This window comes from Vulpes vulpes, chromosome 16 (assembly GCF_048418805.1).
Source record: "Vulpes vulpes isolate BD-2025 chromosome 16, VulVul3, whole genome shotgun sequence".
NCBI lineage: Eukaryota > Metazoa > Chordata > Mammalia > Carnivora > Canidae > Vulpes > Vulpes vulpes.
In genome coordinates, this window is record NC_132795.1 from 35059655 (window position 1) to 35076846 (window position 17192).

Sequence of the window (17192 nt, forward strand, 5' to 3'; positions counted from 1 at the left end):
ATGTGGCAAAAATAGTTTTTATTAACTTACCCCCAATATTTTTTAAGGATTTTATTTATTTATTTATTCATGACAGACACACACACACAGAGAGAGAGAGAGAGAGAGGCAGAGACATAGGCAGAGGGAGAAGCAGGCTCCATGCAGGGAGCCTGACGTGGGACTCGATCCTGGGACCCCAGGATCACACCCTGGGCTGAAGGCGGTGCTAAACCGCTGCGCCACCAGGGCTGCCCTACTTCCAATATTATTTTACCAATAGAAAATGGTTTCATTTTCCTCTACATTTCAAGTGGAACATGTTCACAAATAAAATGAGAGTAGTAAGATATTGAGAAATGTTGACAATACAGCTAAGAGCTAGGCAAATAGCATTATTCAACAAAGAAACAATGATGTTAGGGAACCAGATGTTTTTAATTTAACTTCAGTTATGTGAATCTATATGTGATCATTTCTTCCACAGGAGAGTATGTAGTGCTCTATACCGTAAAGCTAGCATAAGTGTTCCTAGGCACATCCAAAGAGAAAGTCCTGTCTTTTAACAAACAATAACATACCACCTATTCGTTTATCACTTTTAGTGATTTTATCACTATGAAAAGTGTATAAAATATATCATTCATTAAATAATAAGTAGCACCATTTTGAGAAGTGTAGCAAAATTAATTCATTAAAGCCATATAATTCCTAATGCTACAAGTCTAGAAAATAGGTCCACGCTGAAATATTTTTAAGTATTCTCAATTATTAAAAGTAGAAAAGTTCTAAAATGCTTCTAATAATCTAATATTTCTAAAAATTAAAAAAACCTACTATTTAATTTTTTTTTTTTTTAAATTTTTATTTATTTATGATAGTCACAGAGAGAGAGAGAGAGAGGCAGAGACACAGGCGGAGGGAGAAGCAGGCGGAGGGAGAAGCAGGCTCCATGCACCGGGAGCCTGATATGGGATTCGATCCCGGGTCTCCAGGATCGCGCCCTGGGCCAAAGGCAGGCGCCAAACCGCTGCGCCACCCAGGGATCCCTATTTAATTCTTTAAAATCAATCGGATTTAATACATGGTCCTCTTTAACCTTTGTAAAGAAAATCTTAAATTTTTTGAATTAAGAAAGTATTCTGTTTTTAAGTAATGACAGCTCCATTTTTATTACGCTTAGAATTCAGATTGAGATAGCTTTTATTTTTAGGTTGGTACTTTAGTACGGATTTGAATTCTTTGAGTAATTTTTGAGTAGTTTTTATTTCCATAAACAAATTAAATACTCTCAATGTTTAGCCCATAACAGAATTACATATCTCAATCCACTTTTTTTGTTAATTTTCGAATATAAGAGTATTAAAATTATTCATGAGAAACGGGATCCCTGGGTGGCGCAGCGGTTTGGCGCCTGCCTTTGGCCCGGGGCGCGATCCTGGAGACCCGGGATCGAGTCCCACGTCGGGCTCCCGGTGCATGGAGCCTGCTTCTCCCTCTGCCTGTGTCTCTGCCTCTCTCTCTATCTCTCTGTGACTATCATAAATAAATAAAAATTAAAAATATATTTATAAAATAAAATAAAATAAAATAAAATAAAATTATTCATGAGAAATTATATACTTATAACCAGAAAATGCTATTTTGGTGACTGACTATCAAGAGTAATATCTGAAAATGGAAATACAGTTTAAACTGTTGTTTCATTTTTTTTTAATAGGTTACTTGAATTTCAGAGAGAGGAGCAGAAATGCCACCACCAGTAGGTGCCCCACTACATCCACCTCCTGATGGAGGCTGGGGCTGGGTGGTAGTTGCAGCGTCTTTTATCTCCATTGGATTTTCATACGCATTCCCCAAAGCTGTCACAGTGTTCTTCAAAGAAATTCAGCAAATATTCAACACTTCCTACAGTGAAATAGCCTGGATATCATCCATTATGCTGGCTGTTATGTATGCAGGAGGTAAGGTTTCTGGGAATAAATGGAATTCTAGATTAAGAAAACAATCCTTCCATGCCAGTGTTTTACATGTAACGTCTCCGTATGTTAAAGCTCTGTTTTTGTATTATAGTCACTTAAAACCAACCAAAAATATAATTCCAAATGAATTTTTAATAATTTTATTGACTCAGCAGCATCTTGAGCTATTCACTTCATTCTTTAGTATTACTAAATGAATGAATGAATGAATGAATGAGGATTTCTCTGAACAAAATAACATTTATTTAACTTATGGTTACCTTAATGTTTAACGTTTACTTTACTTAAATTATGGAATTTCCAAGGGAGGCATGATTCGCTTTAATCTGGCATAAAGTCTATACCATAGTGTTAGCATCATTTCCTACCATTGTTACGGTTGGTAGAAATGCTTTCTTCTAATTGAGAAAGAAACTCCAGTTGCTGAATCTGTAAGCCTATGAAGTACTTTCACCTTCAGCTGCAAAAATGGATGTACATTTTAGATCCATTCAGTTCTTGTGATGAAAATAAATCCTTATCTCTGTAGTACTCATTAAATATGACATTTTCAAAAAACATTTACTTATTTTGAGAGTTAGGGGGAGGCAAGAGGTAAAGGAAGATGGAAAGGGAGAGAGAATGTCCATCCGACTCTTCGCTGAGGCAGAGCCTGACATGGGGCTCCATCCCACAACTGAGATCATGACCTGAGCCAAAGTCAGGAGTTGGACACTTAACTGACTGAGCCACCCAGGCACCCCTAAATATGATATTTTAAAATGTAAATGGTCGCCTGACAATTATCTTGTTACATTCGATGTTCAAATGAGGGTAAGATTCATGTGGGTTAACAAATCAAAGAACCATATCACTTCTGAATGTTTAAAGAAATGGGATTATAGTGCATTATTATGTCACTTATTTTCCTTAAATCCATCTCAACAGCAGACCCGTTGGTCTCTACATTTTTTAAGTCATTATCTAAAATATTTTGGTTTTAGAATTTTCATTTTTCAACTGGATATTTGACTTTAGGAGACAGATGTAGACTCAGAATATAAGCACTGAAAGAAATCCTACAAATCACTTAGCACAATTTCTTACCTTATAGTTGAGGGTAATATGGCTCGTAGTGACATGGATATACCATTAGCAATGATATCCAATATTTGTTAGTATTTACTTTCAGCTAAGGCCTCTCTAAATGCTATCTCTATGTGTCACATGATTTAATCCTCTTAGCAATGTGTGAGATAAGTATTATTTTCTCTCCATTCTATAACAGGAAATAGAGACATAAAATAGTTTCCCAAGACCAACATCTCATTAGCGGCAGATAGAAATTAAGACTCCAAACACTGAGTCACTGAGCTCTTCTGCCTTACTCATATCTTCCTCTTTACCTCTAGAAAGTGATAGAGCCAGATCTAGGCCAGGCCTTCTACTGACATGATTCAGGCGCTACCCCTACCAAGGTCATTTGTCAATGACATAATAATTTTTCTATAGGATATTGTCTCTTTATTGTACTACCAAGGTGAAAATTTGATCCTCTGATGATCCTCTTTGTGTGTGCATACGCATGTGAGTGCATATTGGTATGTGTTTTCCACTTTGTATGTGTCAGTGATTTTACATTAATCCAATATGTCTCGGGACGCCTGGGTGGCTCAGTGGTTGAGCACCTGCCTTCTGCTCAGGGCGTGATCCCGGGGTCCCAGGATCGAGTCCCACATCGGGCTCCCCATGGGAAGTCTGCCTCTCCCTCTGTCTGTGTCTCTGCCTCTCTCTCTCTCTCATGAATAAATAAATAAAATTTTAAAAATCCAGTATGTCTCCCTTACCTTTTTAGTTAGGTTAAATTGCTGCATTTTTTTCACTACCAAAAGTTATCTTTAAAATGCTATTTTAGTGTATCAGTGAAAAATTCTGTTTCTAAAACACTGAATATCTCCTTGGACAGTTGCTTTAAGGATTCTGTGTTATTTCTGATGACTATAGAAACAATAGACACTAAGTACCTAGTTTTGTTCCTTTATTGCAGGGATTATATGTTTTTTAATAGTGTCCTGAGCTCCAAAATATGCTAATGTTAAGATACATAGTTTTCCCCCATTCTTTTTTTTTTTTTTTTTTTTTTTTTTATGTATGATAGTCACAGAGAGAGAGAGAGAGAGGCAGAGACACAGGTAGAGGGAGAAGCAGGCTCCATGCACGGGAGCCCGATGTGGGATTCGATCCCGGGTCTCCAGGATCGCGCCCTGGGCCAAAGGCAGGCGCTAAACCGCTGCGCCACCCAGGGATCCCATTTTCCCCCATTCTTAAATACAATTGAAACAGATTACTCTAGTGAATTAATAAAAGTCTACTGAATTTGAACTATACAGTCATAGTTTTATATTGAATAGGTAGTTGACTAACTCATAAGCAAGACAGAAATTTGTATAACTTTTTTGTTAAGGCAAGTCTTGACTTTATTAGTTTTAAGCAAATAACCTCAAAGCCCCAGTACCTCAAAGGAATACAAGTTTACTTATTGCTCAAGCAATGTTTCATCTCGTTCCTAAGCCGCCACCTGAAACTTTGTGGTGTTTCCAAAATCTGCTCTGCTTGGCTACACAGAACATGAACACAAACAGCATGGAAGATCATGTGGGATTTCACAGAGAGGCAGAGATACAGGCAGAGGGAGAAGGAGGCTCCCTGCAGGGAGCCCAATGTGGGACTTGATCCCAGGACCCGAGGTCACACCCTGAGCCGAAGGGAGATGCCTAACCATCTGAGCCTACAAAAGAGGGGCACCTTGGTCCTCATTTAAGTGTCTGACTCTTGATTTCAGCTGAGGTCATGATCCCAGGGTCATAAAATGGAGCCCTGCATTGGGCTCCACACTCAGTTCAGAGTCTGCTTATCTTTTTCCCCCTGCTTCTTCCCTCTGTTTGTGTGTGTGTGCGTGCTCTCTCAATAAATAAATAAAAAGCACAAGAGAGAACTCTTTTGAAGCTCATTAAAAAAAACAATAGTTTGGGGTGCCTGTGTGGTTCAGTTGGTTAGACATCTAACTCTTGATTAGGTCTTGATATCAAGGTCATGAGTTCAAGGCCTGTGTTGGGCTCCATGCTAGGATGGAACCTACTTAAAAAAAAAGAAAAAAAAAAAGGTAGTTTGGTTAAGTAAGTAGTTATCAGTTCCGGGGGGAAAATACCTTAAAATGTTTAGGATAATAATAATAAAAAAAAAAAATGTTTAGGATAATAGATGAAAAAAATCTGTCTTTATTAACAATCGATGGGGATTTTCTGGTTGTTTCAAGAAAACAAATGCTAAATACATGAAAAATATTTAGTATGCAGTAATTGATGATGATAATATCTAGATGAGATCTACCAAGTAGTTGGAATATTGCTTAGCATCCTTAGTCATCAGAACTAAGACATTTTATCATTATTGCCCATGGAGAAAAATCAGTAATTGCAGAAATTCTGCTGCACTGTGGTCTTTCCCTTGAAAGTGGAAAAGTAATCCCAGGTGCATGGCCTGTAGGGTAAGAATGTTATTACTTGCCATTTCCACTGGCTAAGGGATAACTCATTACACCTTACATGGTTTATTGCAAATAATATCTGTCTTACCTTGATAATTGTTTTCAATCTTTTAACAAGAAATCACTGGTACATTTAAAACTATAATCTCAATATGAAAACAGTCCCCCTTATGTGGAGGCAGATAATTTTTTTTCAGAAACATAATAACTATTTAGAGCAAAAAAAATCTGATAGTTTCAATTAATCCAAGACTCAGATATCGGTCCTGTTACCAAAGTGGTAGTATGTTTTCAAGTAAGGTCCATAGAGTTTCTGCTTCTAAATCGTGTCTCTTATTAAAAATGCAGAGTTTTAGGTTTTCTCCCAAATCCCTTTTTAGCAGAATTTCTGTTGGTGTAGTCCAGAAACTTGCATTTCAACAAGCATGCCTGAAAAACACTTCATGTCCAACATACGGATTCACTGTTGTAGAAGAAGATCAATAATTGATTTAAAAATATTTAAATTATCCTTTAATATTTGAAAGATCTCTATTTATACAGACCTTTTAGGTTGATGATTATAAAATAAATTCATAGACCACAAGGTGAAAAGCCATATAGTTTAGTGTGAAGTTTAATGAGGCTCTCTACCAAGTAACTGAAATACTCTGTTCAACATAATGCTAATTACGTTAGCCTAGAGAACATCTAAGATCTGACACACTCATTAGGGCTTAGCACGCAACCTATTAATCACTGTGGTGGGGTCACTGGGTAAGGTGGAGTGTGTTCTGAGGCCTGGCCTGTGATGTCAGGACTGGAGTCTCTTGTAGTAATTAGTTGGCATCTGAGCCTCGGTAGCAAGGTATTATCTTCCCTTTTGATGTCTGAATTAAAAATGAAACTAATAAAGGTATGCAGGAAGGATGGAAAAGAATGCAAATTATGTTTATCCCTTACTTCATCTGCAGAATAATGACATTAAATTACAGCAACCCATCTGGTCATCCATATGGTCTCCTGGAGTTCTACCGAATTTCAGCAAATAGGTCAAGCACAGTGGTCACTCCATTAATAAAACACTAAGTAGAGGTAGAAAACATATTACAAATTAAACTTTCCAGGTTGTTTAGATGGATATAGGGATTTATTTTATAAACAGTGATTATTCAGGATTATCTTTCAGTACAATGTTTGTCTTTGTTACTCTATCAAAAAATAATGTGAACATTCTTAGCTACACAATTACTGAATACAGATTTGGGGCTGCCAATCTCTGTGAGGACCTCATGTTATTTTTCTGGTAATATCTGCTATGACTTGGAAGAAACAGCCATTCTGGAGGGTAGAGTTGGCTTTGTCTCCATGGTAACATACTCTTCTGTTTTATGTGAGTGGGGACTGCCAGTTGTATTAAGGGAAGGGTGATGGTTTTATGAAGGAATACTTTACACAGGGGGCCAAGCATCAGACCACTCAGCCTTTGTTACTGGAGGCCAAGAAGCAAAAGGTTTCAGGCACGAGACGTTGGTGGGCATAATATATAATGTGTATTTTTCTATTCTTTTTTTAAGTCTAAGCTCACTATATTATTTTGCTTTGTGCTCTAAATATTTTGCAGAATGAAGGAGCCTATTACAGTAATTCATATAGTGCTGTCTCTTAGCAGCAGCCAAAAAAATAATAATAAAAGAAGTTCGTTCCATTCCTGTGATTGAGATCTACATAGGGCTTTCACCTTAGCTTTATAAAGCCTCAAAAGTACACTTGGATAGTCCTATGCAAGCAAGCAGGCTGGGCACCTTTTATACCTACGCTATGATAGATTTTTTTAAAATCCATGAATGCAGATATTGCTAAAGTTTTCCTAGGAAATAAGGTATAGTGTGGCAGAAATCATTTTGCTCACTGTGTATTCACGTGCTCTTATATATTTTCCAACTTTCCTACACTCAGATTCAGACCAAGTGATTAGTTCTGACCAATGAAAAGAGAATAGAAGGATAGATAGTATCCCTGGACAGCTGAACAAAATAGTCCCAGCAGGTGTGCATCTTCCTTTTTCCTTTCCTGGCAAGCGTCTTGTTACATATGACATAGCTACAAGGGGATGATCCTTGGCCCACTGCATAGTTTGAAGAATTAAAGAACAAATCTTTTTTAAGTTTCTGTAGTTTGTGGTACAGGAAAACCTAGATTATACTGATTGATACAGACATGAAGGCTTAGATTGTTGTGTAATTACAATATAAATTATGTAAATGTAAGTGTGGACTAGAACAGACTATGGGATGTCTTCAGTCATTTAGCTTGTGCCATGAGAAGGATTATACATGGGCTACTTCAGAGCTCTGGCGGAGGAGAGGAAGCCTTCTAGGGTCTCAGATGAAAAGAGGATCTGAACGTGGCACTCAACACTGCCAGTGTTCCGGGGAATAAAAGTGAGAGACAGACACTTGCACATTAGGGCATAGAAATCAGGATCAAGGGCAGCTGGGGTGGCCCAGCAGTTTAGCACCACTTTCAGCCCAGGGCCTGATCCTGGAGACCCTGGATCGAGACCCACGTCGGGCTCCTTGCATGGAGCCTGCTTCTCCATCTGCCTGTGTCTCTGCCTCTCTCTCTCTCTCTCTGTCTCTAAAAAATAAAATCTTAAAAAAAAAAAAAAAGGAAAGAAAGAAATCGGGATCAAATCATGCCTGTGGAGCTCTCTATGATTAGATGTCTCTTTGTCCCTTCTGAGACAAGGAATGGAAAGAGGCCTGGATCAAGGGCAAATCTTGAGTATGTTCAGTCCTAACCATTCAAGAGATACTGTCCCTACAGAAAGCTGTTGATTCAAATAATATTGTATTATTGCTAAATTTTATTTTCGGCAGAAGAAACATATAAGAAACTTTCAGTCCTTTTCGTTATGTGTTCTTTAGACAGTGACTGTTTCGCTTACCGATGTATAAAAAGAACTTATGTATTCATTTATGTCCTGGTAAGAATATCTTTCCTGATTTTGGACTTCATTTCCTCTAAAATATGTTGTTGTATTATGACATATTTTATGCAGATGTATTTTGGTTGCAAATGACAGAAACCTGATTCAACCCCCTAAGGTCTAAAGGAAAATGTTCCCATGTACAAATGAGAAGCGACGCGTAAGTACCAGGGCCTTCCAGGTCAACCGGCTCTGGTGATTTCTGTCACATTGCTCTGTCTCCTCTCTCCTCTGCTTCTTACAATGAGGCACTGACAGAGGAAGGATGATTACTAGCATCTCCATCCCAAATTTGACACAAGACTCTTCCCTAAGTTAGAATCCGACAAATGCTAGGGAAGATTGCTAGGATCTGGCCTACTAGGCATCAGCTCCTGCAGGCAATGGATGAATGAGGGCGAACATTGGCAGCCTGGCTGGAACTTTATATTTGGGATAGGAAAGGAGTGGCTTCCTGATAGAAGGACGACATTGTTCCCAGAAGACGGAAGGTTTGTGAAGAGGTAAACAATCAGTGCTCATGACTATACTATTTTTAAGGTAGACTAATGATTTCTTAAGAATAAAACCATGAGTAGCTTTCCATTTGGATAATTTCTTTATAGCCCAGTAACTGGTTAGGTAATATGTCAAAATGCATATTCTGTATTTAGAAACTCGATCGCCTAACGGAATGTAATACTTAGTAGTTATCTAGAGCACTTGCTTGCATAGTGGGCCCCTTGAGTGGAGCTTAGATGTGGAAAGTCCTGGGATCTCACGGGGGTTTATTAATGGTTTAATAGTCCAGTTAGAGGCAGAGGAGCATTGTCATGAAAATCACGAGCTCCAAAATATATAAAATGTGAACTTTGTGACTTTGTGGTTTGGGCCACCAGTTTGACCTTGGATCTTTAGTTTCTCCTTCTGTAAAATCATAGAAAAAAATATGTGTATGTATATATGATATCTTACTGCTCAGAGCCATTGTTGTGAATAAATGATTACGATGTATGTAAAGTACCGAGATTCATGCTTAGGGATTTTTTTATGTTCCATTCATGGTCGTTTTGTCTTTTGTTGTTAGTAGTCTTGATATTAGCCATTATAGTGTTATATAATGAAACCACAGGTTAAGTACAAGGAAGATAGTTTAATTAGAACAACCTATACTAGTAAGATTTTTAAACCGAGGGTAAGGTAAAAAATAAACAGGTCAATAATCAGTTCTAAAAAAAAAATTCCATGGTGTTTACTCATATTTGCTGTGGCATTTTGCTATGCCTCCTACTATTCAGGTAGTGGAGTGGACATTTGTCATTCTTTTGGGCTATCATGTACCCTTGAAATCCTTCCTGTGTTAAGGGGATTCCCAACTTCATGATTTCCTGCCCCCCCCCCCCACTCCCAGTAAAAAGCAAGAAAGTCACTTTCTCAGAGTTCCTTGCATCCAGGGCACCCAACCTGCATCAACCTACTATAGTAAGGCTAAGTGATTCAGAAACTACTGATGTGAAGGAACAGATGCCTCAAGGAATACATTCAGGTGAGGTGGTTGATCCAGATCTGGATCCATGATCCAGAAGCAGCACAAAAGTTGTGTAACTGTTGGAAGTCACTGGGATTAGTAGTATAGGCTGTAGACCAAGTGGCCAAGTGGTCTACAGCAGTGATGTACCTACTCGAGCAATCAGTTTTACAATGTGATTTGGACAGTGCTGTGGAATGAATAGTGTCTCCCCACCAATTCTCAAATTCAAATGCTGTATTTGAATATAGGGCTTTTAGGAGAAATTAAGGTTGAATGAGGTCATGGGGTGAGGTCCTATTCCATTAGGATTGGTGGCTTTATAAGAAGAGGAAGGGAGGTAGAGCTCTCTGCATTTTCATACACCCAAAGCAAAGGCAATAGGAATACACAGCAAGAAGGGGGCCAGTCTCATCAGAAATCACATTGGCCAGCACTTTGGCCTTGGACTTCCAGCCTCCAGAACTCTGAGACATAATTTTTTTGTTGTGATGGCACAAGCTGACTAGTATAGGCAGCTTCAGACTTTTTTTTTCCCCTTAATGTTCTGTGAGTTACTGTAGTCCTTACTGAATGTGTTCTTTAGGAAGTATGGCTATGGGACTCCTGGGTGGCTCAGCGGTTGAGCACCTGCCTTTGGCTCAGGATGTGATCCTAGAGTTCAAAGATCGAGTCCCACATCGGGCTTCTGCATGGAGCCTGCTTCTCCTCCCTCTGCATAGGACCCTGCCTCTCTCTGTGTCTCTCATGAATAAATAAATAAAATCTAAAAAATAAGGAAGTATGGGTATGTGATAGATATATGTGAGGTTAAGATCCTAAAAGTTCCTAGTGAGTTCTAGCATGACATACTTTCTTGAGCTGCATTGATTAATTTGAAGACTATTTCTGTGAATATTTATTTCAATACAAGGAACCGTTCTATGCCCTCTCAAACAGCATTTATATTAGGATTGAGAATATGCAACAGGTTTTTTCCAATTAATTATTTTAAAAGGACCTTATAAAAACAGTAATTAAATTTCATTTTTTCACATGCTGTGACTTAAGTTTGATGGATTATGTCAGATGATTTGAAATGCAATTTGATTACTTCTTTCTCCTCCCTCATCCTTCCTCCCTCATCCTTCCTTCCTTCCTTCCTTCCTCTTTCCTTCTTCTTATGTCAGTAGTAACTTTGGCAGAGTAATTGCACTATTCCAGAGAGATCTTTAAATGATTAATCTAGATGGCTGTTCTTGTGTAAATATTTGCTCAGCTAGTTAGAAGACGATATGCACATATGGGGTTCATAGATCTAACCTTACCATGAGGCCCCTGGCTGTGACAAACTCTGGCTCAGCACAATTAGTGCGCAAGTATTTGTTTGTGATCATCAAAGGTGGGGGTATGTGGGTAATCCAGTGTCATAACTGGTGAGAAAATCATATAATTTCATCCATTTATTTATTCTGACCATGAACTTTATTTATTTACACTGAGCATGAACAATGCACATGAAAAATGTACAAAGTACTGGCTTGGCACAGGAGTGTCACACCGAGCCATCAGACACAGGCTATACTTACAGGGTAATGAATTTTATTTATTTAATTCAGCTTTCAAATATATGAGTAGGAAAGCACAGGAGTTGCCATTAAACTATAGAGAAAACTATATAGATCTCATAAGTGCATGGTCAGGAAATGTTTTTGAGCTGAACTTGAAGAATGAGGATGCAGCCTTAATGAAAGGAAGGGGAAGTACTGGAAGCAGAGCTAATAGTATAAGTGAAAGCCTTAAAGGGGGAAAGGTTATACAGAGCTCTAGGAGCCCAAAGGCAGTGAAGGTGATTGAGATATATGATGAAAAGATGGAGAGAAGTGTAGTTGATGGCCTAAAATCCACTGAAATTTTCCTGGGTGACTTATTTTGTGTCCATGCAGATGCAAAAGGAGAGAATCAGATGATGGCCATCTATGATACCAATATCACAACTCTGGGCACTCACCCTGTTTTTGTTCTATTTTAGGATCATAATTCTGAATGTATTAAAATGCAGTGGATTTTCTTTACTCACATTAGTTATGTTTTATGAAATTGCTGCAGACGGCAATTCAACCAGTAAATATTGAACCCTTGCTCCTAGGGAAAATACAAGGTTAGGTTCCTATGAGCCCCTAGTCATATTTTCATCAACTGATCAATATATAACCTTGTTTTGTGTGTGTTTCTCCTCAGAAACATCTTATTTAATAGTTGACCCATTAACACTGAACTCACACCAACAACGGTGACACTGCCTGAAAGCTTATATATAACATATATATTTTCTCCATAAGGCACAGCACAGTACTAGCCTATACTTAAACCACGAGGCTGTAAGACCATTTTTAAACAGTAAAATCATCAATAAAAAAGTACAAAAATGTGGAAAACGTGGCACTAAATAGGGAAAAGAACACTTGTTTACAGTATAAGAATGGAAATAAGGCAGTATCACCTTGCTTGACCTTGGGAACGTGCATGGCAGGAGGTTCCAGTTTTTCCCCACTTTGTACATCTCTGTGAATGACTGTGAAAGCACTAAATTTTAGTGAGTAGGCAAGTTCACCTCAATACGGAATCTGGAGATAAGGAGGGTCCATCCTACCTGTAGACTTTTTCTGATAGAATTGCTATTCCCCATGCTGTATAAAATGATTTGGAGTTACCCAATGTTTTCCTTACAGTTGTTTTATTTATATTAACATTTATATACATACACATTGATTATAACCCTGGATCTTACCAAAGCTCTCCTAACGGAATACAACTTTCTCAAGCAATTAAAACAAAAATAATTACACCTAGAATCACTATAATCAATAGACGGTGCTTAAATCTAAAGCTTTGGAGAACTGCTATGGAAGCTTTGATAGATTTTTGAAGACTGCTGCTAAGATGGTGCTCCATAGCCTTGAATGGTTCTGATTAGAACGTGTTCTGCAAACTTTGGGAATGTTTGAGGATTATAGCATTTTCTTGGTTCACATTGTTCTTTGGCTTCACCAATTCATGCAGTGATGGGATTAGAGATTCATTCAAGGGACCAAATGGAAGCAACCTATGTATTTTCTCAGCACCCCAGGAATGAGTGTGAACTCTGGGAAAGCTGAAAAGGAATAAGCTCAGAAAAATAGAACTCTGATTTATTTCAGATTTATCCATTTATTTCCGAGCATAACTAAAATATAATCTGTAAACAAGAAAATGAATGAAATCTAGATGATTAATAAAGGGGAATAAAGGGGGAAATGTATATTAGTGATTTGGAATTTCTTTTAAATTTTCCAAACTACCACCAGGTGATCTAATGTTCATAACCATGACTTCACATCTATATAGAAAGAATAAGAATCCTCTAGGTACTCAAAGCATTTGAAGTATCCTTTTAACATTAATTAATATCCTATTAATTAGGAGAAAATTCAGAGAGTAAATTTAAAAATACTGGAGATTTTAGCTCAGCTGGTATAAACTCTCAGGATACTAGTGGGAAGATGAAATGGTTTGCACTGTGGAAATGATAATTATGAAATCCATGTGGCAAGAACAGACAATTGGCTATTTGACTTTTGGGCAAGAACTGAGCTACAGAAACATTGAAACAGAGGTCTGTCTCAATGGTACAGATTTCTATCATCCTCCAAAGAGTAGGCATTAATCTAGAGATTGAGAAACTTTTCAAAGCGTCTCTGTATTCTATGCCCTTGTTGTCTGGGACAAACTTTTTTTCCTCTATCAGAAATATGCAAAGGGTTGAATTTTAATAACCTCACTTAGAGTGCTCTTGAACCCATAGAAGCTGTCATTACCCTTCCAGATGTTTCTTGGGTAAGAGAAGTGTTTCACAGTTAGTTTAAAATATATGTAAAATATCTATGCAGAATTAATTTTTCCTTTTCAGATAGAGAAAAATAAGTTTGAGGAATTGACTCCAATAAAATTAATGATCATCCTTTCTTGTGAAAACTTCTTCACACAAGAAATAATATTAAGCCCCTTTATGTTGTGCAAAAATATTACTTGGAGGTATTCCCGAAATCAAGCATGATGTGTTTTAGAAGCTGGATAAAACTTTCCAAGGGCAGCATAACCTCTGCTCCTTAAAGCTGTCTCCCATATTAGTTCAAACACAACTGAACTAGAAGCTGGAGGCAATTTTTGAGTGCTTGTGAAACTACATCCCTGACGCAACAGCCTGCGTCATTCTATTGACATTCCAAAATAAGTCTGTGGGAGAAAAAAGAAAGACAGTTTTATTCACTTCATATTTTAAATTCATATTTGTGACCTCTTATTTTGTCTTTTTTGACTAATTCTATTCTCTTAGATTTAATGAATGAAATGTCAGTTAATGTTGAGTAATTATTAGACATAGGTATTTTTTTCCCTCTCTACTTGTGAAGAATCAAAATAGAAAACAGAAAGTATTTCTGTTTATTTTATGTTTTCTGTTTTCTGTTAATACTTTCTGTTTTCTCTATGTTCAGCACTCATTCATTCTCCCTGGAGGTCAGTAGTAACAGCAGAAAAACATGTCTCACAAAGAATCTGAATTTCTGTTTGGTTTCACACAATACATTTTTGTTGCTTTACCTAGGTCATAAATATTTCTTTATCATCAAATGATATAATAGGCCTCAAGTAAGTTAGCTAAACATTTGGGTTTTAGCTTTGCCTGCAATCATAATTATTCATGAGCTTCCATCTGTAACTGTTAATGTTCTTTTCTTTAAGAGAAAGAGAGAGCATGGGGGCGAGAGGGAGAGCATGGTGCAAAGAGAATCTTGAGCAGACTCCACACCCAGTGAGGAGCCCCGTGCAGGGCTCAGTCTCAGGGCCCTGAGATCATGATCTGAGCTGAAATCAAGAGTTGGATGGATGTTCAATGGACTGAGTCACTCAGATACTCCTGTTCATGTTTTTTCCAAACAGGTGTTCCTTTTTCTACTGGTAGTCTGTTTCATTTATTCTTTTGTAGTGCATAATCATTGATTAAATGAAGAATCTAGATGCTTTGATGTTCTAAAACATACCAAAAACTTTTAGAGATGAATAATTGATTTTTTCTTTACTAAATTCTTAAACAAAAGAAATCTTTTTATACCTTTTTTTTTTTTTTTTTCTCCCCTAAGAGGTAGTATAACATAGTGGAATAGTGGTTTAGGGCATGGACTTGAATTTGGCTGTGTTCAGATTCCAGTGTTGCCACTCACTAGCTGAGTAGCTCTGGCAAGTTACTTACTTCTCAGCTTCAGTTCCTTATAAATAAAAAATCCATGCTGCTTTTCATGAATATATTTCCAAACTCTCTATTGATTAGTTTCATCTCACCTAATTATACACAATAAGGAAGAACAACTATGATATCTTCCCATCTAAACCTGTATGTGTGTTAAGGTAATATTCTAGCATTGAACTTATTTGAGCAATTTTGAAAATTCAAAATTATCCAAAGATCTGGACAGCATTTCTGATGTGGAAACCAGGAAAAATGGATTAAGGAGGAAAGAAAGTCTCATGTGATAATGCCACCTTTGCCTTAGATGTCAACCTACAAAAAATTACAAAAATCGGGGAAAAAAGATCCTTTTTTCTATTGCTTTGACCACATTTGCCTATCTTTTTTTCTAAATTAGAAAATTTAGACAATTTTTCATTGTCTAAATTAGATGATCTAACCCTTAGACCAGGTTTATGTTCTAAGTCTCTTTCCCCTCCCCTTTTGTCTATTTTAACGCAGTAGCCTGAGAAAAGCTATCTGATGTGAGAATACATGAGTTGCAGATTCCATCATAACAATGAAGCCATTGTGCTTTGTCACCTTTTGCTGTGAATGGCTGTGTATTGTGTTTGAACAGATTTTAACACAGCGTATACACACAATGAGCACCATACAAATAACATAATGCAGCCAGAGAGAAAATTTGAAACAGAGAAACAAAATGATCAGAAACGCGTATTTGTGAGTTTATATTTGTTTTTGAAATGGAAAATACTCTTCTATCAAGACAGACAAATCAGATTTTATCTTTACACGGTGGAAATACCAAGTCTAAGAAGAGATATAATAAAACAATATGAAGTTTTGAAGGGTATGGATTATGTGAATAGATGTGTTAACTAAATTCTACAATATTGGAATTGTAGTAAGAAAGAAGGAAACGTAGGGACCAAGAGAAGACTGAAAAAGATAATTTTTATTATATGAAGGAATGTTGATCCAATAGAATTTATGATCCCAATAAAAAATGAATTAGACCAAATTTTTAACAGAATCAAAGTTTAGATAAATTCAGAAATGATAAATCTACATATAAATGGAAATAAAGTTATTTAATATATATTCGTAACCCATACTTACTGAGGTTGTTGAATTGTGAATTTACTAAGAATAAGATAGCATGTGGATCTTTCAAGGAGATATTAGAAATGGAACTCATACCTTGGACTGTCTGGTTTTAAAGCTCATATTTCTTTTAACTTTTTTCCCCCTGTTTTAGTGTTTTAAGAATTCTTACCACTATACCTCATAATTTTCCTTCTTAATCTCACCTGTTTACATCTGGACCTATCTGCCTCCCTTTCTCTCCTGTACTGTCTACGTCCCAGCTGAAGCCACCCTCTTGCCTCTCATCTGCTGCAAGATAGTCCTACAGATGAAATTTGCTTCTCGCTCCTTCATTAGCCATAGTTCCTCTTAAACAGGATCATTCCTGTAGCATATAAACATGATATTTTATCTTCCAAATTGGAAAAAAAAAACAAAACAAGAAAAATAAAAAACATTCTCTGGACCCATATTCCCCACCAGCCACCATCCTACTTATTTCCTTCCCTTTAGGCAAAACTTCTTGAAAGCATTGCTATATTTAGTATCTCTGATTTCCCTCTTTTCAGTCTCTTTGCCCCATTCCGATTAGATATTTCTCCCACCACTCATCTGAAATTGCTGCTTTCAAGATCTCCCATGACTGCTGTGGGATGTTTAGTCATTTCTTGGTTCCCATAATACTGACCTCTCAGCAGCATTTGGCATGGTAGCTGCTCACTTTCTCTACCATCAAACACTTTCTTAATTTTACTTGTAAAAGACCACACTCATTTTTTCTTCTGATGCTATTAACCAAGCCTTCTCTGTGTTTGTTTCCAGTGTTTTTTTTTTTTTTCCATAAACTTTCAGCATTGACATGATAGGCTCTT

General features: G+C 37.2%; 1 protein-coding gene across 11 annotated transcripts in view; it reads left to right on the forward strand.

Moving 5' to 3' along the window:
- Positions 1-17192, forward strand: part of SLC16A7 (solute carrier family 16 member 7) — a 178898-nt gene that overhangs the window by 99468 nt on the left and 62238 nt on the right. For all 11 annotated transcript variants that reach the window (XM_072742336.1, XM_072742340.1, XM_072742335.1 and 8 more), the window contains one exon: positions 1700-1943. In XM_072742336.1, the coding sequence (XP_072598437.1) occupies positions 1730-1943 (214 nt within the window). In that variant the 5' untranslated portion in view covers positions 1700-1729. The remainder of the gene's footprint in view (positions 1-1699; positions 1944-17192) is intronic.